General features: G+C 45.0%; 1 protein-coding gene across 2 annotated transcripts in view; it reads left to right on the top strand.

The window, feature by feature from the left end:
• The window catches only part of LOC147697187 (uncharacterized), a 316314-nt gene that overhangs the window by 76016 nt on the left and 215170 nt on the right, over positions 1-25128 (top strand). For both annotated transcript variants that reach the window (XM_086934257.1, XM_086934256.1), the window contains exon 2: positions 18843-18988. In XM_086934257.1, coding sequence (XP_086790383.1) covers positions 18843-18988 — 146 coding nt within the window. The remainder of the gene's footprint in view (positions 1-18842; positions 18989-25128) is intronic.

Here is a 25128-nt window from a genome sequence, read left to right as displayed (position 1 = left end):
TAGGTCAGGACACGTGACCAAGGTGTCCTCATCCGTGCTTCTCTACCATCTGGCGGGCTGCCGAGTTTGACGTTACTGTGACTGACACATTCTCTGGATTATTTATATGCTCGGGTCTGGAACGCTTTACTTTTCCTTGCGTACTCCATCACCTGCATCGTATTTTCTTATTCGTGTACTACACATCCATTTAGCCTTGAGAAAGTCATAAGTACAAACTGTGTACTGACGAAACACGTGTTGGCTGTTTCTTCTGTTATTTGGCTGTAGCTTCTGAGATCTATGAATAAATGGAACAACACATACAAAAGGACTTTGACTTGATTTTCCTGTTTTGAGATGAACTCTGTCATTGAAATGTTCAATGTTATGACTATCTGGATCATGGAATTGTGATGACTATTAGGTCATGCCATTATGACATACAGGATAGTGCTTAATTGACCCCTTCTTTGTAATTTTGTATTTGTAAATCCTTGTGGTTTGCTATAGTCACTCTGGGTAGTGTGTGACAGTGGTCTCCTTAGCACTCCGATAAGATTATAAATATCTTGTATCAATGTATGTCCAATAACATTACTTATTTTGACACATAGGTGTAGGTGCGGGTATTCACTTTAGGGGAACACCACTACCTAGCTATATTGCTATCTATCGCCCTCACTCTATCTATGTATCGCCCTTACTCTATCTGTCTATCTATCGCCCTCACTCTGTCTATCTATCGCCCTCACTCTGTCTATCTATCGCCCTCACTCTGTCTATCTATCGCCCTCACTCTGTCTATCTATCGCCCTCACCCTGTCTATCTATCGCCCTCACTCTGTCTATCTATCGCCCTCACTCTGTCTATCTATCGCCCTCACTCTGTCTATCTATCGCCCTCACTCTGTCTATCTATCGCCCTCACTCTGTCTATCTATCGCCCTCACTCTGTCTATCTATCGCCCTCACTCTGTCTATCTATCGCCCTCACTCTGTCTATCTATCGCCCTCACTCTGTGTATCTATCGCCCTCCCTCTATCTATCGCCCTCCCTCTATCATCCTCCCTCCCTCTATCGCCCTCCCTCTATCATCCTCCCTCTATCTATCGCACCACCACAGCATCACTCGGGGGCAACACAGCATCACTCAGGGGTATAACAACGTGACTGCGCTACCACAATATCACTGAACGCCACTGCATCACTTGTCGCCACCACCACATCACTCAGCGCTACCACAGCATCAATCTGTGCAACCATTCAACAACTGGTTCAAATATGTTCTCTCAATGTTTCAAGCTTTATTACAAATGTCACAAAAAATATGTTAATATTTCACTTCTGTTCTTGGATTTTCGTCACAATAAAATACACTAAACATAATCTTCACAAGTTATTTACAAAAGTTTAAGCTATTACCATTATAAATTACAATAACTTTTATTTAAGTATTTTTTTTTTAAATTAAAAGCCATTGTTATTTGTAATATCAATACATCTAAGTTACGTAAATACAAAACATGTTGCATTACAAATGCTATAGGTGTCACATTTGCAAAAGTTAAAAGTATTGGCATTGTAAATGACAAAGCTATTAATTTCGCTATTTTCAAAACCGACACATAAATAAAAAATGTCGTTTACAAGACCAATAGCTCAAACTTTCCTAATGCGAGACCTATTGCATTGCAAATGCTTGTTTAATTGGTTGTCTTTCCCAGCATTCTGACCTAGTTTCATTATAGGGAAGACAAGCTAAAAGGTTTTTTAGGTCGAGCGTAGCGAAGCTAGCGAAGGACCTTTTGTCGGCGTGTTCAGAGGAATCTGAGACAGCGTTCGGGGACGCGCCTCTGCTGTCTCAGATTCCTCCTCGAGGGCGCGCACGGCGCAGTGCACATCCCCTGCCTCTCTCAATCACACACAGCCACACTCAACTCACGCATGCGCGCACACACACGCACAGCTAACAGACATACATATACATACATACGCACAGCTACACACACGCGCACCCCCACAGCAGTTTTCCGCACGCACACGTCTTGTTTATCTTTGGGTTTGTTTTTCAGTACCGAGACGCCTATGGTACTTTTGAAGCTTTATAAGCAGTGACATAAAAATGAAATTGCCGACCCGTATTAGAGCATTGCAAAAGCTATCGGTTTCCAATAGTAAAGCAGTACTGAAGCCACTAGCTCCTTTCTAAAGCGATACTGACTTCCAGCTGACCCACCGGCAGCAACACTACACTGTCTAGTCAGCGCTTTAGAACGGCAAGGCGATGGCACAAGCGCTATACGCTCGATCAGGGCAACCCCTGGAAGCTGTCAGTTATACACTCGCCCAGTACTAGGAGAAACCATCACTCAAGCCCTCGATTCATGCTCTGTGGCGCTTCTAAAGAACCAGTACTAGCGGCGAAACATTGTAGTAACATCCGAATTTGAACCCATGAACCAGCCCGCATCTCCAATCCGTTCTTACCCCGTTCTGTTGTGTGATCAAATCCTTTCTTGATTGGCGAGAGCATTTTCTTCCAGATTTACAGTCAGGAACTGTGGGTCGTGAACAGGTTTTTAATAATATTTTGACAAAAGTGACTGGCGAATACACGGTTCTCGTCTTTAATTACATCTGTTTTCGTTAGCTGCATATGATTAAAAACAGGCATGCAGAAGGGGTGCACGTGCATTCGACCTACTCTTTTCGAAATTGGATGAGCCAAACATTTGCACAATACTGGTTACCGTGTTGCCTGAGCTGCGTAAATGATTGCAGCTTGTGCAGGATACCTAGTAATGCACCGTGATACTACGACTCCCCTGCATTATACGTGATTAAGTAACATGCTCCCTGATCTCCTCCGTGTACTCCGAGACACCGTACTATTACAGAGATGCACACCTTGTGTGGCATAGGTCTGTAGACCGGCTCTCCTAATGCTGTGAGTTGAGTTGGATCTGATGTTTGCCACTGTTCGGGGCGCCGGGAGAGAGCGCGCCAGCCGCCACCTGCTCTACACTGGCTGCCTGTATCGCATTAATGTACGCACAGCTCCTAGACTTGAAGCTGGGCTCGAGGAATAGGGGAGGCATGGCTTGCTGTGCGTGGACAGCACAGCCAAGGTTTAAATCCGTGCTACATGCGCCCCCGGAGCTGAGTAGGCGCGCGAGCTTCCAGGAAGCCCTCGCGGCGCTGCTGCTGCTGCAGCTGCTGCTGCTGCTGCAGCTGCTGCTGCTGCTGCAGCTGCTGCTGCTGCAGCTGCTGCTGCTGCTGCAGCTGCTGCTGCTGCTGCAGCTGCTGCTGCTGCTGCAGCTGCTGCTGCTGCAGCTGCTGCTGCTGCAGCCGGGCCGAGCGCGCCGCTGCCGCCGGGTGTCGCGCGCCGCTGCTGCCGCCGAAGCCTCAGACGAACCCAGTCCCGAAAGAAGCCGCAAACCAAACCGACGGCGAGCGGCTGTTAAATAAAACGTGTCCTTAATTAGCACTGACACCAGTCCTTAATGTGGATTCTGCCTGAAACCTTTCATTACATAGTGAGTTGTAGTACTGACACCTTAAAAGATTGTGGCAGTTGTTTGGACACAAAGCTTTCGCGGAGTATAGTTTATTTAAGGTGTCTTGCACACACGCATGCGCACTTCGTTATTCCTACATAGCGAAACTGAAAACCTGGTTTACAGCTGGCAGAGAAAGTGAGCAAGAAATGCTACGAGCTCTCGAAAGTGCTCGGCTCTAATACTGCTGTCTAGTATCAAACACGCCTAATAAATACTTGTTTTTTGGGGCGTGGCAACCCGTGCTGTGAACAAATAATATATATATATATATCTCAGAAAAGAAATTGGGAAAAAGGCTCATGTGATTGTAGGTTGGTGCAGGTTTATTTAATTCACACAAGCCCACTGCATTTTAAAATACCTGAAGGGGTTCAGAAACCAGTTGCTGCGGTATGTGCGTGGTTGCCTAGCAGGTTTCATTGGATAGTAGTGGTAATATAACTGGGATCTGTGTGCAGATTAGTCCTTGGTTTCACCCATTAAAAAATTGTTTTAACGGACCTGCTTTAAAGCACGGTGTGTAAAAGGCATATGACAGACTTGTGCTTTATGTAAGTAGGTCCGCGGCATGCTTCGTCTGTTGCAAAAAAAAACCCTGTGTATTACCTGCTGGTCATAAATGACTTTTTTTGTAATGCAGGTTAGTGATTTTATGAAGTGCCATCACGGAGCCGTATGTGCACTGTAAGACACATCGGGCCCTTCCAGGTGTTTTATCAATCTTTCTTTATTCTAAGGTTTCCAAAAAGAATTCTGTAGGATAGTAATAAACACTTACTAGAAGTGCTATATAATTTGACATTAATGTAAGTACTGGTGAAAGCGGATACATCAACAGGGGTGTGGAATTTTTTAAATAATTTACTTGGCCAAGGGACAAAATGCCACTGAGATCTACATGCCCTGTAAAATCTACTTGTCCCACCTACTCCCGTCCCTACATCAATTGTAAGGGCTGACGGAGAACATTTAATATATTTTTGATTTATTAATCAATAAACAATTATACGCTTTATAATAATGCTAAAGTAAAACTTGACAAGTGATATTATCCCTTTTATAACGCTTGTAATCTTTAGGCATATTGGGTCACTATTGATGCAAATTGGCCCCCAGCCTCCAGAATGCAACGGGCTGTTAAATGAGAGACCAGGACTAGAGCTTAGACTCGCTGGTGGTACTGATAGCCATACGGTAACCTTATTCCAGCGGCAATCAGCTGCCAGGGTTTGCCAAGGTGGTGAGCCGCCTCTAGGCTGGGCGAGTGTTAAACCTCACACCCATAGAGTGAGATGGGAAGGGTGTGTGAGAAATGCCACTGAGGTGTCACTGTTTGAGCTGGAGCCCGTCTTTTGAAAGACTGTGGCAGTTATTATGTCGGGGTGTCCTCCCTACAGCCTGGCTTGGGACGAGTCTAGGGAGGTAGGGGTGTTTGCACTAGTGTGCCAAGGCCCAACAAGAGCGCCACTGTGAGCTTGTAACACATGGGATTAGCTCCGGGAGAGGGCCTGTTTTCTTCAACCCACTCAGCCAACCACTTCTTGCTTGCAATGAGCATCACTACGGTAGGCCCTTCCCAGTGCTTAATTTGTGATAGGATAAGTGCAGGGTCCCAAGGTGCTGTTCAGAAGCCGGTGCCGGGCGTTATCGCAAGTCGGGGTGCCCAAGGCTAATACCAAGGGGTGCCAGGTCTTGAATCCACCTCACGCCCGCCCCCTTTCATTCACCACTGTCACTCTGGGTCCCCATTATTTCACTCTTCCAGGGTCCTTTCCAACAGTTTTTACTTGTTCACTGTTTTCTTCATCTTTGTCTTTTTATGTTTTATCCTCACTTGCTGTGTGTGAAAGTCTTAGGAGGAAAAATAAGAACAATCTCCAAAAATGGGTGCGGTGGGGCCACTTGCCACCAGTGTTGAATTGGTGGCAACAGTTAGGCCTGGGCAGTCCTGAAAAATTTCCCACATTCCAAAATCGTTAATATACTTTTGCAGTTTTATACAGTGTGAACTCTCATCTGCCCCCCTCCACCACCCCGTACTTTTTTCATGAGGGGAGAGGGACACAAATAACCCAAGGAGCTCAGCTCCCACGCCAGCTCTAAACAGCCGCCAACCACCCTAACTTTCCAGAACTCCTCCAAACCTGTGTCCTCTGAAAAGCGAGTGCTTATGGCTTCCCATCAGCAGCACCTTGAGGCCTCTGTCACACCTGGAGGGAGCTAGGAGGCGGGGACACCTCGTGCTGTGACAGAAGGAGAATCTATTGTTCATCTTCTGCCTCTGACAATTAGCCGCCTGGGGTGGGTCAGCCTCAGTATGTTTGTGAACCCTGTAATAACAGCCGTTTAAGGTGTGCACTTGCAGTAGAGACCATGATTGCCCTGGCTGATTGGACTGCTTAGTCCACCCTAAAACGACCCACCAACTGGCCTCTCTAACAGGCCCATCGGTCCATTTCCAATTTCCCGCCTTGCCAATCTGAGCCAGCCTTTAACCCCGCCTCAAATTAAGCACTGACGCTTGCTTCCTTGGAATAATGGGAAGGAACTTTAATTCGTGAAAAAAGACATCTGTTCCTTGGCAGGAATGAAATAGAAGTACCAGGACTAGAGCTCACGAGAGATGGGGCACCAGAGGACAGAGGGGCAAATAGTATCGAATAACCTTTCCTAATACTATGGTGGGCAGAGTCAGCCTATTAATACGTGACTGCCCTTACTCCAAGCTGCCAAGTAGCTTGTGTCAAGTGTGACCAGATGTCACTTTAACACAACGTTTCTATTCATGGGTTTTACTTTTATTTATCCTAGTTAACAGGTGTGTAAGGCCAATTAAAATTATACTACAGCTCCTAGAATGCACCGATATTTTAAGTCAAAACCTAGAACTGGAAAAATTGCATCATGGTGTGGAGTCATCTGGTCACCTTACCTATGCCCTGTGATGCATTTTAGTCCGTTCTATGCTGGGTTTAACCACTGAGGTGTGTGCAGGCTTTGGTGCCCATTTGTGAGCTTTGCATTTTGCCTCCACTGACTGGCTTGCAGTAATTAGCCCCCCCCAGGGATGCCGCTGTGTTGCTAATCACCACTGCTGTGTGTGATGTCAGTTTGACTGCTTTTCAGGTCTTTAGGTCACGGGGTGACATGTCACTACCGACAGCTTCTCTTATCTTTCATTTCAGAGGAGAGGGGTGGAGTAGGGGGGTGACGAGGCAGGACTGGAATCCTCTTAGTAAAACAGTGGGGGTAGGGGAAGGGCAAGTGCAGATATGGCAAGGAAAATAACCCTCGCACCCACAAACAGTTATTTATTTAAAGCATATTTATGAAGCGCAGACTTTACCCGAAGGTGTCAGAGCACTGTACAATAGAAACAGAACCAGTTACGTTACATGAGAGAACTGTTACAGGAATGGAACAAACAAAAGTAGAAAGCCAAAGAATCAAAACTATGCAGGCAACATAAAAGTCTCTTAATCTTGTTTCTATACCTTAATTCAAGAAAGGCTCTGAAAAGCACTGATGACGTGATGCACAGGCAGGACATCCCGCTGCTGAGGAAATGTCACACTAAGGTGCTGGACACGGGCTGGCGATGCTTGTAGTCTGCACACCAGCACTCATAGGCAGTGATGCAGAGCGCACACACACTGCCGGTCTCCTCAGCTGCTCTTCTTAAGTGCTGCAGTCACTCGCCATGACACCACCGGGAGAAGCACTGCACACCGACCTGCTCAAAGACACTGTCTCACCAGCCTTCCTTTCGTCAAGTTTGTTGCAGCACGCCTGGCCCGAAAGGGGCGTTTGAATCTGCTCTGCACCAACCAATTAAAAGGTGCAGTCAGCACGGCTACGGCACTGCTCCAATAGCAGCGATTAGGTAAATATGCGCCCGCCCATCCTGCAGCCACAAGGACGCATCACCCGACGCTTTCCATCGAAACAGGCAGTACATCTTTATTAATTTTAGAGCACGTTTCTTACCAGAAAATACACCTTCTTTGAGGTCACTATGGCAGCGCTTATTTTCAATACAGCGAAATGTAAGGTTTCACGGCGGCAGCCGGCTACTAGCTACCACTTTCTGAGTGACTCCCCCAGCCAATCACTGGCTAGGCTGGAGCCCAGGCATGGGCTGCTAGCCAATCAGAGGGCTCTGACGGGTCTCTGGCTCTCTACCAGCCTTTCTGATTGGCTGTGGGTACTCTGGGCCTGTATTACTTACGTGATTTAATGTCTACTTGTCCATCGGACGAAGGAGACAATAAATCTTCTTGCCCGTCACAAAAAACAACATGGCTCGGGCGTCGGGCGATAAGATTCCCCCACCCCTGCATCAACCATTTTTACAGTGCATCCATATATCTCACATATAGAGCACGGAAAAGTCAAATTCCACCCTATAAATTTATAATTTTGTTCTTCAGCACATGTGGAAAGATAGTGTTTTTTTTTTTCTTTTTCTTCCTCTTTTTCCAATGGCAATGACATCAGTGTAATGGGATCTCGGTAGGTCACAGCTAGGATGATTAGTTCTCGAAAAACATTACCAGAACTGCAGTACTTGTGACTTGAATAATAATGTTCTCGAAATAACTTGTATGCGCTTGACCCAAGGCGTCGCAAATTTCTGAACCTAGGCAATTATTTTATTTCACTAAGTTGCCTTTTTAGGTCTCGTAGAGAGACCTATTGCAGTCAAACCAGAAAGCTGAGGATTTGTAGAAGTGCACATGCTCGTGAACGCGCTTCTATCCCCCTGCCTTGTTCTTCAAAGGCTCCCCTTACCATTTGCTCCTGCTTCCCCGCCCACTGCTTCAAACTTCACGTCCGCCAGGTCGTGACTCGCATTTTTTTTCTCTGTGCCGTCACCTCTCCAGCCCCTCTCTGCTCGCCGTGCTCCTTGCTTCCAGCCCAGGCCAAACTCATGCCTTCAAAACGTGACAGCATTGTACAGCCCGGCCGCCTTTTGGTCTCCATCAGTGTGTCAAAGTGCATGTTCCCGTGCACGGGCTTGCCATTTGCTCAGGCATTTCTCCTCCCCCTAATTAGTCACCCCTGCTGTTGCTGCCCACGGCCAGCCATACTTTGTCTCGCATTTCTCCTCCCCCCTCCCCACAGAAATGCCAAGAGCTTGTTTCTTTTTGTATCTGTTTTGCACGTAATCCTAAATCCTTATACTTTGCAACCAGTTCTTATGTAGATCGCTCTGACACCTTCCTGTAAAATTTGCGCTATATAAACTCGTATAATTAAAATAATATAAATAAAATAAAAAGTTCTGCGAGCAGCCACTTCAGGATATCCCTCCCACAGTGCAAGGCGCCTGTTGCGGATCTGCCCGCTCTTGAGGCCTGAGACGGCTGGCTATTCCCTGGCGTTGTTGTTGGCTGGCGGGTGTGGTAGATGTTTCTTGGCCTGACTCCCTCTCGCTATTCTCTGAGGCCTCCTTTAATGCCCCACCTAATACCTACTGAAGCTATTCTACATACCAGTGGGTCTTGAGCCTTGGCCCCTTCATCTTTGTTATACCGGACATCCCTTAATAATGCTATTTTCGTGCCCTTAATAACAGCACCCTAGCTGGCTCTGAGACGTGAGGGGTCAGCTGAATTGTAACATCAGTGAGGAAATGCCATTCGCGGGGCACAGTGCGTAAGTAGCAGCCAGTCCCCATTTTTAATGTAAGTAATACTTTGTATTTACTGATCCGCCTTGTTGGAAACTTTATCTCTGTATATTCTTTTTTTTTTTTTTTTGCGAAAATTGCCCCTCCTAGCCGCTGCAACACACTCACAATTCCACTGTCAATGTGAAAATACTTACACATAAGCAACCTGAAACCTTGGAAGCTTATGCTAATTACAACAACTGTTACGTTAATTGATGCAACGTGACACTTACTCTTCTCTCACCATCCCCGCCACCACTCTGGCCTATCCCAGCGCATCCATTACATACCGTGCCCCACAGACCCAAGCAACCCCACGCGATGGAGGGGAGGGGGGGGGGCAGTGGAATCCCCCAGCTGACCCTCTTATCAGCCAGGCCTGACGGCCCTCCTGAAACTCTATCTGCCGCGCAAACAAAGCCCATCTCTTCTGGCCTGTGCCTGTCCCACTCCCAGACTGCTATCCCAAGCCCGCTATGCATTTCCGCACGCCTTTCTCCGAGCGGTCTCCGTCGTCTTCAATGACAGGATTCCCCTCCCAATCGCCCACCAACGCTCCCACGCGTGCCTCACTCCGAGCGGTCTCCGTCTCCTTCAATGACATGATCCACCCTTCCCCTCCCGATCGCCCAGCACTCCCACACGTGCCTCACCCAAGGGCTCTTGACTGTGCGGCCCCCTGCCCCCCCTCCCCCCGGCGGCCATCCCCGCATCCTCTACTGCACTCACCTTTCCCGACCACGACCGACCCTGGCATTGTCCCCTCAGCGCCCGCAGCACCAAATCCCATTCCTATCGGCCCCAGAAGGATGAAAGGCCCGTGCATGACGCCCATCCAAATCTGCTCCAAGCTTAAATCCCCTCCCTCCCCCAACCCCCGATGCTTACTGCCCCTACTTATGTTCTGCTAGGCACCTTGGCACCCTTGATCCATCTCACCCAACGTCCTATTCTTAGTACGTGCCTTTAATTTTTGTAAGCTATGTATACCCATATTACACTGACAAATAGGTAAAGTTTGTGATCTCTGCTATCAAAAACCTAAATATGTTTAAAGCAGAAAAAACAGGCTTATTTAAAGCAGCAAAATACAGAGGCCTAAAAATATATTAGAAAAAACAAAGCATTTTTTCCATTGACCAAATACATGCAAGAAAATATAATCTAATAAAATATGTGAAAATAAGTTATTTGTTTTCACAGTGAACTACATAAATCATGATGATATACAAGATCTAGATCTCCCTATTAATGTATATATTTTTGCATGATTGTTACCCTTGTTTATATTTACGTTCGGTTTTAATGGCTGCTAGGGTTGCTTTGGGTTTACACTGAAGAGCTCAGTGCTGGTATGGAGTGGTAAGGTCAGTCAACTGCCAGGTTAAGTTTGGCCAAAAACTATCTCAGGCTGTTAGAGCTGGGAGGAGCCAGTGATGTCAGCCTCATGCTACTTTTCGTGTACATCAGCATCTATAAATCTCTGGCAGTCAGCGCCCACCCAAGCCTTGTCCACATCTGGTTTGTTTGTTACTGCTAACTCTTTCACACGTTCGCACGCACGCATACACACACACACACATTCACAGGAAGATATTTCTGTGTATTAAACGCTCGCTGCTGACATCTTTAGTTATGTAATAAAGGTCATCAGTTAACTTCCTGGCAGGACCAACTCACACACGTGCTATTTAGTGCTAATTCTTTCACACACACACATGCACGCATGCACACACACTCACAGCAAGATTTTTCTGTGTTTTAAATGCTCGCTGCTGACAATCTTCAGTTACGTAATAAAGGTCATCAGTTCACATCTTGGCAGGACCAACTCACACATGTGCTATTTAGTGCTAATTCTTTCACACACATGCAGGCACACACACATTCACAGCAAGATTTTTCTGTGTTTTAAATGCTCGCTGCTGACATCTTCAGTTATATAATAAAGGTCATCAGTTCGCATCCTGGCAGGACCAACTCAACCACATGCTATTTAGTGCTAATTCTTTCACACACATGCACGCGCACACACATTCACACCAAGATTTTTCAGTGTTTTAAACGCTCGCTTCTGCCAACTTCAGTTATGTAATAAAGGTCATCGGTTCACATCCTGGCAGGACCAACTCACACACGTGCTATTTAGTGCTAATTCTTTCTCACACACATGCACGCACACTCACACACACACACATTCATAGCAAGATTTTTCTGTGTTTTAAATGCTCGCTGCAGACATCTTCGGACATCTTCAGTTATGTAATAAAGGTCATCAGTTCGCATCCTGGCAGGACCAACTCAACCACATGCTATTTAGTGCTAATTCTTTCACACACATGCACGCGCACACACATTCACACCAAGATTTTTCTGTGTTTTAAACGCTCGCTTCTGCCAACTTCAGTTATGTAATAAAGGTCATCGGTTCACATCCTGGCAGGACCAACTCACACATGTGCTATTTAGTGCTAATTCTTTCACACACATGCACACACATTCACAGCATGATTTTTCTGTGTTTTAAACGCTCGCTGCTGACATCTTCAGTTATGTAATAAAGGTCATCAGTTCACATCCTGGCAGGACCAACTCACACTTCCAGCTTCTAAGGTGGATGAATTGAGTACCGTTACATTCGGTAATAGTAGTTCATTTTCATTGTGTTGTGAGTGCACCTGCTGGTCAAAATAGACTGCCATGTTAACGCATGCATGCAACACATAGAGCCAGTGGTTCAACGACTAGTGCTAAGGGAGATACATTTATCACTTTGTGTGCAGACTAATTACTGAGATTCATTCGCATCAGCAAAAATGGAAGCCTGCAGTTCGGCAATTCTCATCACATTCTCTGCCTCTCTTGTCATACTGTCACTGTAAATTGTCTGGAATGCGGCTCACACAAAACCTCCCTTTACCGGGGGAATGCTTCTGAGGAGAACGCTGCCCACAGCAGAAAATTATTAACTCTCTATCTGTCTATCCATCGCACTCACTCTATCGCCAACACTATCTATCTATCTATCTATCTCTATCTATCTATCGCACTCACTCTATTGCATCCCCACACCATCACTCAGCACCACCACAGCATCACTCAGGGGCACCACATCACTACTATGCTCTACAACAGCATCACTGAAAGCCACAGCATCACTCGACGCCACCACATCACTCAGCGCCACCACAGCATCAATCTGTGCAACCATTCAACAACAACTGGTTCAAATATGTTCTCTCAATGTTTCAAGCTTTATTCCAAATGTCACAAAAAATGTTAATATTTCACTTCTGTTCTTGGATTTTAGTCACAATAAAATACACTGAACATAATCTTCACAAAAGTTATTTACCAAGGTTTAAGCTATTGCCATTATAAATTACAATAACTTTTATTTGAGTATTAATTATTAAAAATAAATGAAAGCCATTGTTATTTGTAATATCAATACATCTAAGTCACGTTAATACAATACATATTGCATTACAAATGCTATAGGTGTCACATTTGCGAAAGTTAAAACTATTGGCATTGTAGATGACAAAGCTATTAATTTCGCTATTTTCAAAACCAACACATAAATAAAATAATTGTCATTTACAAGACCAATAGCTCAAACTTTCCTAATGTGAGACCTATTGCATTGCAAATGCTTGTTCTCATTGGTCAGTCTTACTGTTTGAGGGCCACATAGTTCTGACTTTCTCGAACACTGTTATAGAAGTGCAAGTTATTTTTCCCAGTCTAAGTTGGAAGTATGCTTTCTGCCTTTGAAGCTAAGTAAAATAGAATGGTTTCAAAAGCAGGTGCAAAAAGAACAATTGATGGACAGAATGCAGAACAATGTCATACATTCACCCAGGTACAGAGATCCGGGCCTAAAACCATCATTTTTTTGCTCCCTGTGCCATTCCAGTTTAGACCCAGTCATATTCAAATCAGTCTTGACTCTGTTCCCCCATGGGAACAGTCAAGTCCGAACTGCAGGCTAGGTCTTCCCTGGATGGGAAACAAGCATCCTACGGGGGTATCACCCCATGTCAGTCAGGCTAGCTTGACTCCAGTGGCATGGAAAGCATGGGACCCACGTCAGGGCATGCCTGTCCCCCTCGCGGTGACAAATGCAAAAAGAACAATAGATGGACAGAATGCAGAACAATGTCATATATTAACCCCAATACAGAGATCTGGGCCTAAATGTATCTTTTGTTTACTCCCCATGCCATTCCAGTTTAGACCCAGCCATATGCAAATCAGTCTTGACCCTATTCCCCGTGGGAACAGTGCAGTCCGAATTGCCAGGCCAGGTTCTCCCTGGACGGGAAACAAGCATCCTAGGACCGGGTGTCGGGGTATCGCCCCTCATCAGCCAGGCTAGCTTGACTCCAGTTTCATAGAGAGGACTGGACCCAGGTCTGGACATACCCGTCACTCTCGCAGTGACAACTTCAAAAGGGACCTTTGCAGATTGTCCAGATTAATTATTTTTTTCATATCTGTTTGAAAATAGTTCTGATAAATGTTACTCATTTAATTCTTTTGTTCTAAAAGACCAAATACTTCATTTTTTGGCCCCTTGTGCTGGATCCAGCCCTTCCACATCTGCACCTTCATCTTCACCAGACAAATTCTAATGGTTGTTTAAGGATTGTTTGGCTATCCACATCAATGTACATCTGTGTTTTGTTTCCAGTTGACTAGCACACCAGACCTAAATTTACGATATTCTGATAATAGCAATGATACAGAAGTTAGAAGAGTCTTGGGTTACTCTACATTCCACAAAGCTCTACTTTCCTGGATGTAGGATAGAGGACATTTTGTATTTTTTCTGTCAATTGAGACTAAAGCTAGTTCATTAGGATCCATACACGAATACAAGATAGACAATAGTATTGCATTGAAGGCTGCAGAGAGCTCTAATAGAACGAATATGCATACATTGTTAGCCATACAAGGACAACATACCTTCCTGTAAGCAATCATTTTAAATTGCCTTATAGCTATTCATTTCTTCTTCACTATGCACAATGGAGTCCTATGTGATTGGTCAGCATTAGGATAGCCAAACTACAGCAGAAATAATGCTCAACACTGCTTTACAAAATAGGCAATTGTTTCAGTTTCCTTTGGCTTTTTGGATTTCTATGAAGTTTCTATAACTGCTGGTGAACTGATTTGCCCTGAGGTGCTGACTGTTAGTGCAGATCAAGACTAGAACATTTTCCTGTATGGCCGATTAACAATATTCACAAGTTTAGAGTTAGGGCCAGGAATGTGGTTGGTTTGGGATGGGTATCATCTTGCCAACTGTTGTGAACACCCACAACACTTAAGTTTGTAGGCATTCACCATCAATTTGTACGACGTTTCCACTTGAAGAATGCGCAGAGTTATTCCTCTGAAAGTTTGTAATATGAGCCTTTCCATGGTTGGAAAGGTTGGGGGGTCCCCATAATTTATTGGGCATTGAATAGGCCGTTTGCGCGGAGGGTCCCTGCACGAGCGCCACTTCCGGCTTTGCACCACTTCCGCCCTGCCTCTCCACCGTGCAGGTGAGCGGTCTAGTGGTTGCAGAGCTCGTCTCTATAACTTGCCTTGCACTTGGCCCCGCAGGTTGACAATCGTGGCTACTGGCCGCGGGCGTGTACCAGCGCTGCCGGTGATTACTTTTAACCTTCATTCCAGCTGACTACGAGCTGGTTATGGATTTTAAACCTCATTTTTTCTTATGCTGCATCGCGCCCGCATTTGTCATTTCTGACCTGCTGTAAACTGCTCACCTCACTTGCTCTCGACCCTGGTCCGCCCCGGCAGTGTGCCTTTTGCGCGGAGGGTCCCTGCACGAGCGCCACCTCCGGCTTTGCACCACTTTCGCCCTGCCTCTCCTCCGTGCAGGTGAGCGGTCTAGTGGTTAACGTAGATTGGTATAAATGGCAACCTGGAGGAAGCGCAGCGGACGAGCGCAGCGGGAGCGCCGACTTCGCGCCGAAGTCGCGCATAAGTCAAGCCCGTCTGCGCCCGTCCACGGCCGACCGAGACCCGGGGCCACGCATGCTGCTCGACGCATTACATATTCCTCACAGGAACTTCACTCTATTCTTCCCTGTGCCCCTCCTGCTCCTCATACGATTGCTATCGCTCGGAATCATGGCATTTTCACCCCCTTTTCATCCAGTATCCCCTTGGCTCCTCCTTCTATTACCCTTCCCTCCAACTCTGCCACCCCTATATCTTCCAGGCCAAGTTCCCCTTGTATGCGTTCCATTTCTGTAGTGTATCTCAACACCCGCTCTCTCCCTAAACACCAGCTTGAGGTGTTCCATCTCCTCGTTGAAACTTGGTTACACGCGGACTCCTATCCTGACATCCTAGCCGCAATACCCTCGGGCTACTATATCCTTCACTCTAACAGGACCTCTGGCAGACCGGGTGGTGGAGTTGCTGCCATCATTCGCTCCAACCTACAATTCACTTCTTTAACAACCACCCCTATATTGAACTCTGATATTCTTACGTTGAAATTCACCTCTCCCAAACACTCCTTCACCTGCGTTTTAGTGTACCGTCCCCCCCTGTTAATATGCCCTCCTTCCCATCTTTGTTCAGTGATTTCATTTCGTAACTGACCATTAATTCTGCTAGGATCTTGATCATTGGCGATTTTAATTATTGGCCATTAGACCCCCTTGAATCCTCCCTTTCACTTGAATTCTCTGGTTTGCTATTTGGCTTAAATCTCTCACAACATATCTCTGTTGCTACTCGCATCAAGGGCCATACCTTGGATCAGGTATGGACCACCAATCTGGATATTACCTCTCCTCAGGTGTATCCCTGCACTTGGTCCGATTACTTCATTTCTTTTACCCTAAAAATCTTTGTACCCACCAGTCTCCAACTTCTCGGCACGTAATTGGAAGCACGCCGATACTTCTCTCCTTCACTCGTCCCTTGCTTCCACTCTCCCCCCCAGCCACCCTGATTTGAACTCTCAAGCAGCCGCAGTGGATCAATGGCTGTCTCAAGCCAGTGACGTAGTCGCTCCCGTCAAAATCATTAAATCTAAACGACCCCACGACGCTCAGCGCTGGTTGACTGACCAACTGAAGGCCAGCAAACTTCTTCTTCGTCAGGCTGAGCGCCGCTGGAGGCTTAACTATGATCCCTTATTGAAGTCTGCTTACACTGATTTACTAAAATCTTACAAAAAATCTATTGTTTTGGCCAAATCTGCCCATTTCTCCCAGAAAGTTATCAACTCTGCATCCAAGACAAAATAATTTTTTTCAATTGTAGCTGAACTTTCTTTACCCGACCGTGTAACACCCCAGCCTCAGCCTTCACAAGCTTTGTGCGATTCCCTTAATTCTTTTTCTATTGACAAGATCTCCACGATTAAAAACAATATTCCCCCTACCACTACGTCTCAGGTCAGCGCCCTCCCTCCTCCGAATCCTCACTCCCTGAACGGATTTCCCACTATCTCTTTAGACACCTTCCGTTCATTACTCTTGGCTGTGGGCTCAGGCTCCCCCAAGGAGTGTTGCCCTCCCCAAATCCTAAGAGACGCCTTTATGGCCTGTCCCGGCCCTCCTCTGGACCTCTTAAATCGTTCACTCTCCACAGGCTCTGTCCCCAATGCTTTTAAAAGCGCTGTGGACCTATTCTAAAAAAAAACCCGGTTCCGACCCTGCGGTCCTGGGTAACTATCGACCTATTTCCCTTCTCCCATACCTGGGGAAGGTCTTGGAAACCTACGTCACCCGTTGCCTGGGTACTTTCATCGAGGAAACTCATTCCTCGATGATCAACAGGCTGGATTCAGACCCTCCCATTCCACGGAGGCAGTGGTGATAGCGGTTATGGACACGCTGAGACAGGGGGCTGATAAGAACATGGCCCAGGCCCTAGTGTTACTCGATCTCTCGGCCGCTTTTGACACGGTCGACCATGACATCTTGGTCGACCGTGTCAGAAATGCTGGGATCTCGGGCCTGGCCCTGTCTTGGATTGTGTCCTTCCTCCAACTCCGGACCCAATCTGTACACTTATCTTCCTTTTCTGCCCCCTGCATTTTACTTTCTTGTGGTGTCCCTCAGGGTTCTGCTTTATCTCCTCTTTTGTTTAATCTTTATATGCAGCCTCTCCTGGTCTCTCTCCGCCACTCCTCTGTTACCACCTTTAATTATGCAGATGATCTGCAACTTATCTTTCCTATTGACTCCTCCCCTCTCTCCTGCTCTAATTTCCAAACCACTATGCTCTCCATGTATGAGTGGATGAACTTCAGCCAGCTGAAGCTCAATCCTAGCAAGACAGAGCTGGTCCTGATTGGTGGGCCCCCACATCCTTGGACTCCCAACTTCTGGCCCCCTGCCCTTGGCCCCCCTCCTTGCCCAGTTGACTCCGTGAAGAGCCTAGGTGTTACCATCTCCAGTGACCTCTCGATGCGGCCGCATATTAATGCTGTTACCTCGGCCTGCTTCTTCCATCTTCGCAGGATCGGGAAGATCCGAAGGTTCCTATCTCCAGAGGCTCTCATTCTTGTCATCTTGGCCCTGGTTACCTCACGTTTAGACTATGCCAACTGTCTATACGTGGGGATCCCAGCATACCATCTTCAACGGCTCCAACTGGTGCAAAACCAGGCAGCCAGATTATTCTTCCAGCAGCCCAAACACCAACATGTCACCCCGTTGCTAAAAACCCTTCACTGGCTCCCAGTTGCGCAACGTTGCATCTTTAAACTGGGCTGCACTATTTTTAAATCTCTCTTTGTTTCTGCCCCTGCTTTCATTTCTCTCTGCTTACATCCTTATGCTCCCTCCCGACATCTCAGATCCTCTGCCCACAATCTGCTGATCATTCCCAGGTTCAGACGCAAGAAGCATGGTGGTGCTGGCTTCTCCTTCCTTGCCCCATCCACTTGGAACTCCCTTCCCCTCCCAATTCGGCTCACCTCTGATTACCCCACTTTCCGCAAATCTCTGAAAACTTATTTGTTCCGTCTTGCTCACGGCTAGCTGCCTACACTCCCTGTGTCCTCTTCCATGGTCCTCGAGCGCCAAGAAACCAATTGGTGTATGTGCGCGGTATTAAACACTTTTAACATAACATAACATAGGATGTTAATATTGAATGTTATACTCGTCAAGCCAGTGTATTGTGTACCACTTAGCAAAAGAGATAATAGAAACAACCTTTGATTGAGAAGCAAAAGGAGTGGCACTGCCTTCTAACCGTTGTTAAAATCACCAACTTCCCCTTCTCTCAGTTTGAAGTTCCTGCACATGCTGGTTTGCTCATTGCAGTGGAAACAGCCTAGTGATGACTTTGTAGTGATTGAAAGTACAATTGGCAAGATTTACATTTTCCAGTCAAACTATGTAGTCTATTCCTTTTTCCTTTCAGTGCCAATATGTAGATAGCAAAATCCATTAAGCATGCTCAAGTGTCAGGTAATGTTAATGATTACTAGTTTTACGTTCTATTTTCAGCCATAAATCAAGCAGAAGCAGTAGAAATATATGTAGTTGTGCTGATTGTAACTGTTACCAACTCCCTGAGGGATTTTGACTCTACAGTTTACTGTGTTTTTTTCCTGTTTTTCTCAACTAAGGTGGTGCACGAATATGCTGAGCGATGGCAAGTTCCTTTGCCTCAGCTGCAGGTTCTTCAAACTGCTCTTTGTTGCTTTACATCGGCCAGTGTGTCATACCCTCCTGAATGTGAGCACTTACACAACGTTTTGAGTAGACTAGCTTTGTAAGTATACCTACCTTGTTCACCTCTTAGTTAACACTTTAATATTTTCTAGTTGGGTACTAAATGTCTACGGTTATTTTAGCTGGTTAAATATTGCCATATCTACCGTTGGATGTATAAAATATTCTGTTGCTATTTATTGATTTGTGCTTTCCCACCACATGAAAACTCATGCTTTTAACAAACCTTTTAATAAAGAGTGCAAATAGATTGTGTTATCAATTGTTACAGTCCTGTCTAAATTAATGGGGTGTGCAGCGTTATTTACTTGATAAAGTAAAACCAGGTTTGTTGGAGTTGGCAGTACAAATCAACAGAAGAGCAACCTAAGAAACAAATGGGCAACGGGGGGCAAGCCATAAAGGGAAAGAATTTCCACCACCAAAGTAAGAATACTAGGCAGATGCATGCACGGTGTTAGAAAAAGAGCCCTCAGGCACCAACAGGAAGTCGGTTGCCAGTTGTCGTCATTGGGCTCTTGTTGAAAAAAAGGAGGATAATATCCAACAGTAGTGAAACGTGATTTAAAAGGAGTGCTGGCTACTCCCCAGTGAAGAAAAATTATTTAATACAGAGGTAGCTCTAGCTCTAACTCCATTAAAAGCATTCGTGCAAAACGGACGTACACCTGGTTGTGTAAATTTGAACCAGGAAAGTCCTATAAAGAATTAGGGGTCAACATGTTTCTGCTACAAGTAGCCAAAGGTCGGCTTAGCATTCATCGGGACCAACAGATAGAAAGTCACCACACTCTAAGGTACCACCATCACCTGGGGGACTAAAAACAGAAAAAAAGAGGTTACAAACTTGAAAGTGAACCATGCACAGGAACTTCCTCGTGCGTTCCCTCCAAAGCGTGAGGGCTGAAATCTCTGCAGACAATCAAAAAAAAAAACAGAAAGACAGACAAACAGGATGAGCTATTACAACATATTACCAATATGTCATTCAATATGAGAGCCACAATTGGTATCAGAAAAAGTGCATGAAAGTAAGCCTACCCGAACAAAGTAATGCTAATAGTACGAAAAGGAAACAGCATAATATTGTATATGTCTCACTAATTCGCATGTACTTATAAGATTAAAACCCACCAGAATTAATGAGTTTTACATATAAAGAACATTGCTGCTACAACTTTGTAGAGCGCAAAGAAGGTATTTTAACCCTCGGAATTATCGACCTCCGCAAAGGCACACTCAATTATCTAGTAGTGAGTAGGGAGGGTGTTGAATTGATGAACCACACATCAATTAGGTAGAAAGTGGATTTAATGTAATAGCAGAGCAGGTACACAGCCAGACAGGTTAGCAGTCAGGAGTAACTGAACACATTGGAATACAACTAGTAGGAACACTCTGAATAGAATATGGAATGAACAGTGTTAAAGCAATATACATGTATTACACAACATAACACATCCCCCTTTGAACATTATAGAAATTAAACTTATTACTTGTGCCCGACACCACCCCTCATCTTTACTAAAATTAATTTGGAATTTGAAGTGAAAAAAAGAAAAACATTACAATGGAAAATTTTCAGAAATGTAATCCGCTAACCAAACAGGAGGCTTTTCTTCACGCCTAGGGTTTCTAAAAACATTTACCTCTTCATCACATGCCGAACTAGAAGAAGTAGAAGCACCCAAATCTGATGAAATCTGGCCAGAAACATCTGAAACAGGACAACTGGAAGTATTAGACGTCTCAAAAGCATCAGGAGACTTAGCACAAAACAAATCCTCTAAATCAAACAAATCAGATGACTTCTGTGATGAAACTTGACAAGAAGAATCAACTTGAGGAGGAGGACATTTGGCAATCCTTTTGAGGTTCCAAACTCGTCCATCAGATAGACGAACAGAATTGTTTAAAACTTCAACAATTTGCATAGGTTCATAAAAACCACTTTCCTCCTTGGAAGATTTACAAGGTTTCTTGACTCTTACCCATTGACCAACAACCAAATTAACATCCTTCACCTTATGCTTTGTATCATACAACATTTTGCTTTTAAGATGCGAAGCTTGGCTCCTTTCCTTTACAACATCTTCAGAACAATTCACCACATTAGACTTAAACAACCATCCTGGAGTAAACTTGGTACGTGGATTCCTGCCACGCATAAGTACAAAAGGAGGAAAACCTGTAGCTTCACATATTGAGGTTCTGTAAGACCAAACCATCTTCAAAACCTGAACTTCCCACTCCTTATTCTTCCCAGACATTTGAATAGTACTTTTAATAACACGGTTAAAGCGCTCAACCATTCCATTACTGTTTGGGTTGTATAGAGCCGTGGTCTTGTGCTTGATACCTAATGTATTGAAATACTCTTTTGCCTTATTAGAGGTAAATTGGACACCATTGTCACTTAGTAAAACTGAAGGAATACCTTCCAAAGTGAAAGATTTATCCCAAAATTTTAAAACAGTCTCAGTATCAGCTTTACTTACAATTTTTACAAAAGGCCACCTTGAAAACAAATCCATTAAGACCAAAATATATTTTTGCTCACAGCCAATGGGACCCATGATATCAATAGCTAAATGTTCCCAAGGAGAAGTAGGGGCAGTCATGTTGCCCATAGGAGGCTTACAGACTACTAGTGATTTGTCAGCTGTTTGACAAGATTTACAGTTCCTTACAAACTTATCAATTTCTGCATCCATACCTGGCCACCAAAATGAGGTTTTAATAGTGCGTTTAGAACGGACTATGCCAAAATGCCCCTCATGGCATAAAGCCATGATGGACGACCGCAAAGTCTTTGGAGGTATGACTCTCTCTCCAAACCAGATGTTGCCATCTTGAACACTTAAGTCTAATCTAACCTCCCAAAAAGGCTTCAAGGGATGCTTGCTATCAACTTTCTTCGGCCAGGACCCAGCTAGATGGAATTTCACTAAGGATAACTCTTCATCTTTCAAATACTCATCAACCCACTTCTCATAACTGAACACATTGGAATACAACTAGTAGGAACACTCTGAATAGAATATGGAATGAACAGTGTTAAAGCAATATACATGTATTACACAACATAACAGAGGGATTTACAAAATGCGGAAATGAAGAAAAGTGCCCGTTGAAAGGAAAATAAATAAATGAAAATTAAAATACACATTCATAGTGGAAGATTTTTAGTGATGGAACTCACTCTACAGTATCAGAAACGATACTCCTTAGGCTTGTGGCGGGGGGGGGACGGACCTCTTCACGCCCGGACCATCTACAAAATGTAAAAGAGTCCCACTCAAATTACCAAACCGGGTTAAGTTTGTACAAGTTAGAGGGCGCTCTGTCAAAGTAGCGAGCGAAAAACAAAGGTTTAGAAATGTTAACAATTTACTCACTTATATTCTGGCGACTGGCCTCCTTTAGACCTACTGTATCCACTTCCACAGCCTGAAAAAGCAGCCTTCAGGCGAGGCGATAGTTTTTGTAATTACTTGATCGACGTTAGTCATAGTCACGTGATCGGGGCTCTGAATCATTTTCTTAAAGGGACAGTGATAATCTCGTGGTTGCTGTATCTTTTTTTCTTTTTAGGGAAAACTTTATTGAGATCGATAATAATGAGACTGTAGAAAACATATTTCAAATATCATTCCTGCACGTAGCGTTCGAAAATCCAACTTTGTAGCGCAGTTCAAGACAAGTCTCAGAGCCTTGCACGCTTAGGAGATACATTTGCACATGTGTTAAACCGAAAAAATGCGGGAATAAATATTACCAGAACAGTATTTGATCTCTATAACCTGGTATCCATAATGGTTGCTTTTTTACACATAGGGGACAATCATGGTTATCAAAGTGAAAGCAGTGTATATTACCAATTCAGTGGTTAGTGAGTTGTTAAATGTTTAAAAAAAAAATTGTGACAAAGAAACTGGGTCATTGACCTTTCACACAATTGAGGAACTTATTTTGACAATTGAGGAGCGGTAGAGAGTCTCATTAGCTGTGTAAATAAAACAATTAGCAGTACTAATAACCAGCTTGAGGGAAAAGCACTATTGGTTCTATGGTCAGTTCTGCATTGTTAAACAGAAAGAAAGGGGATCTGTTGTGTAAAGGGCAGGGAACAGAAAATGGCTTCAGTAATGTAGGTGGATGTGAGACTGTTGGAGAAGGATTAACGCCGCATCACTGAACCCCACGGAATAGCGTCATACAATCCATGTGAGTGTGTATTAAGGCGGTAAATCCATCTTTGTTCTTTTTCAAAGATGCTGCTTTCATTTCTCTGATCCAGCTGTTCTATTACTCTCCATCTAATATCTTTGAGGCAATGGCCGTGTTCTAGGTAGTGTGCAGTTAATTTCGTGGTGCTCTTGCGGCATCTCACATTACTGCGGCATCTCACATTACTGCGGTGCTCACCAACCCGTAGTTTTATTTTTCTCGTAGTCATCCCGACATATCTGAGATTGCAGGGACATGTGACGAGATAAATAACATGACTAGAATTACAATTCGTGTGCCCTTTAAGATGCCAGATTTTGCCTTCCTCTAAGAAGAGCGTCTTTGTTGCTGTGGTCAAGTGGCACACACTACACCCCCCACATGGGAAATGGCCACAGACTGGAGGTAAACCCCATGTGGTCAGTACACTGTCCTCCCGTGTTATGTTGTTTACTCTTGGACGGGTATGGACGAGTGCATCTTGTAGGCTCCTGTCATGTTTGTACGAGAAAAGGGGTTTGTTCCATTTGCGCCCATTACTGGTCAGAATACGCCAGTGCTTGCCTATGCAACGACTAACAGCATTGGAAATATTACTGTATGTCGTCACACAGGTCAAGGGTGTCTCTGCTTGCTGATCTTTACTGTATTCTTCCAAGAGGGCCTCCCTATTTTGATTTTTGGCCCTTTTGCGGCTTTTATTTACAATTCTTTTTGGATAACCTCTTGTTAGAAGTTTGTTGGTAAGATCTTCTGACTGTGTGTTGAAGTCGGTCAGGGAACTACAGTTTCTGCGAATGCGCAGATATTGACCAAAAGGTAAAATCTCCCGCAAAGATCGCAGGTGAAAGCTCGAAAAATGTAGCCGGTTGTTTTTGCTCATGGGCTTGTAATAGGTCTTGGTCGTGAGATGGTCAGCTACCCTAGTAATTGTAACATCCAGGAAGACGATGGAGCTGGGATGATATTGGTGGGTGATTTTCAGGTGGGGATCGCACGTGTTCACCCAATCAAAAAAGGCCAGAAGACTTTCCTCATTCCCCTTCCAAATTATAAGAACATCATCAATGTACCTCTGCCACAGGATAACATTGAGAGCGTAGGGGTTGGTGGGGGCCAGGATGTGGGTCCGTTCAAAATTAAACACATACAGACCTGCGATACTGGGTGTAGGAGAGTAGGGTCTGCTATCCTATGGTCACCCCAATTTTTGCTTTTTGCTTCACTGGTTTTCGACTTACTGAGGCTGTGGGCCTGCTAATCAGACCCCCAGCCTGCTGTTCTCTCTCTAAATTTATAATACATGTGCTATAGGTACATACCACAATTGGAAATGGACTCCTTGTCAGCCCCTGTACCATGCACTATAGGTGCTCAGGGCATAGGTGCCACCAAGGCCTACCAGGGGCTGAAGCATAGCTTTTGCCACCCCTGGCTGGTTCTTAAATTGACACAACTGGCTGATCACTCAGCTGGGGCAAGTGGGTGTAATCACCCCTTGCTTAGATATAGTATACCTATATCTAAACCTATATCTGGACACATATATAGCCTGTGAGTCACTCCTATGGAAGGCCTCATCAATCCTGGAGGCAGAGTGCGTGGTTTTATGTGAGATGGAGCTCTGGCATGAGCTGAGCCTGTCTGCAGCTGTCGGGAACAACTCCCTAAGCTGATCCGGGATAATGCCATACCATATACTCTTAAGCGCCTTATAATCCTCGCGGTTATATAGCAACTTTGGTTTGGCTTTATCAAAACATGTCGTGTAAGGTGTCATACGAATTGGAATACTACCCCCTCGCCAGTTCTGGCGACGGGGGTAGCATTCCACCCTTCTAGAGGGAGAAGACATGTTACTTTACTGAAACGCGGTTGATTTAAAATGAGCCTCAGATCCACAAAATGGATGCCCCTGCCACAGACACGGGTCTGGCCTCCTGCTGCTGA

This window comes from Lissotriton vulgaris, chromosome 8, assembly GCF_964263255.1.
Source record: "Lissotriton vulgaris chromosome 8, aLisVul1.2, whole genome shotgun sequence".
NCBI lineage: Eukaryota > Metazoa > Chordata > Amphibia > Caudata > Salamandridae > Lissotriton > Lissotriton vulgaris.
Note: the sequence above shows the minus strand (reverse complement) of the source record. Positions and strands in the feature narration are given on the sequence as shown.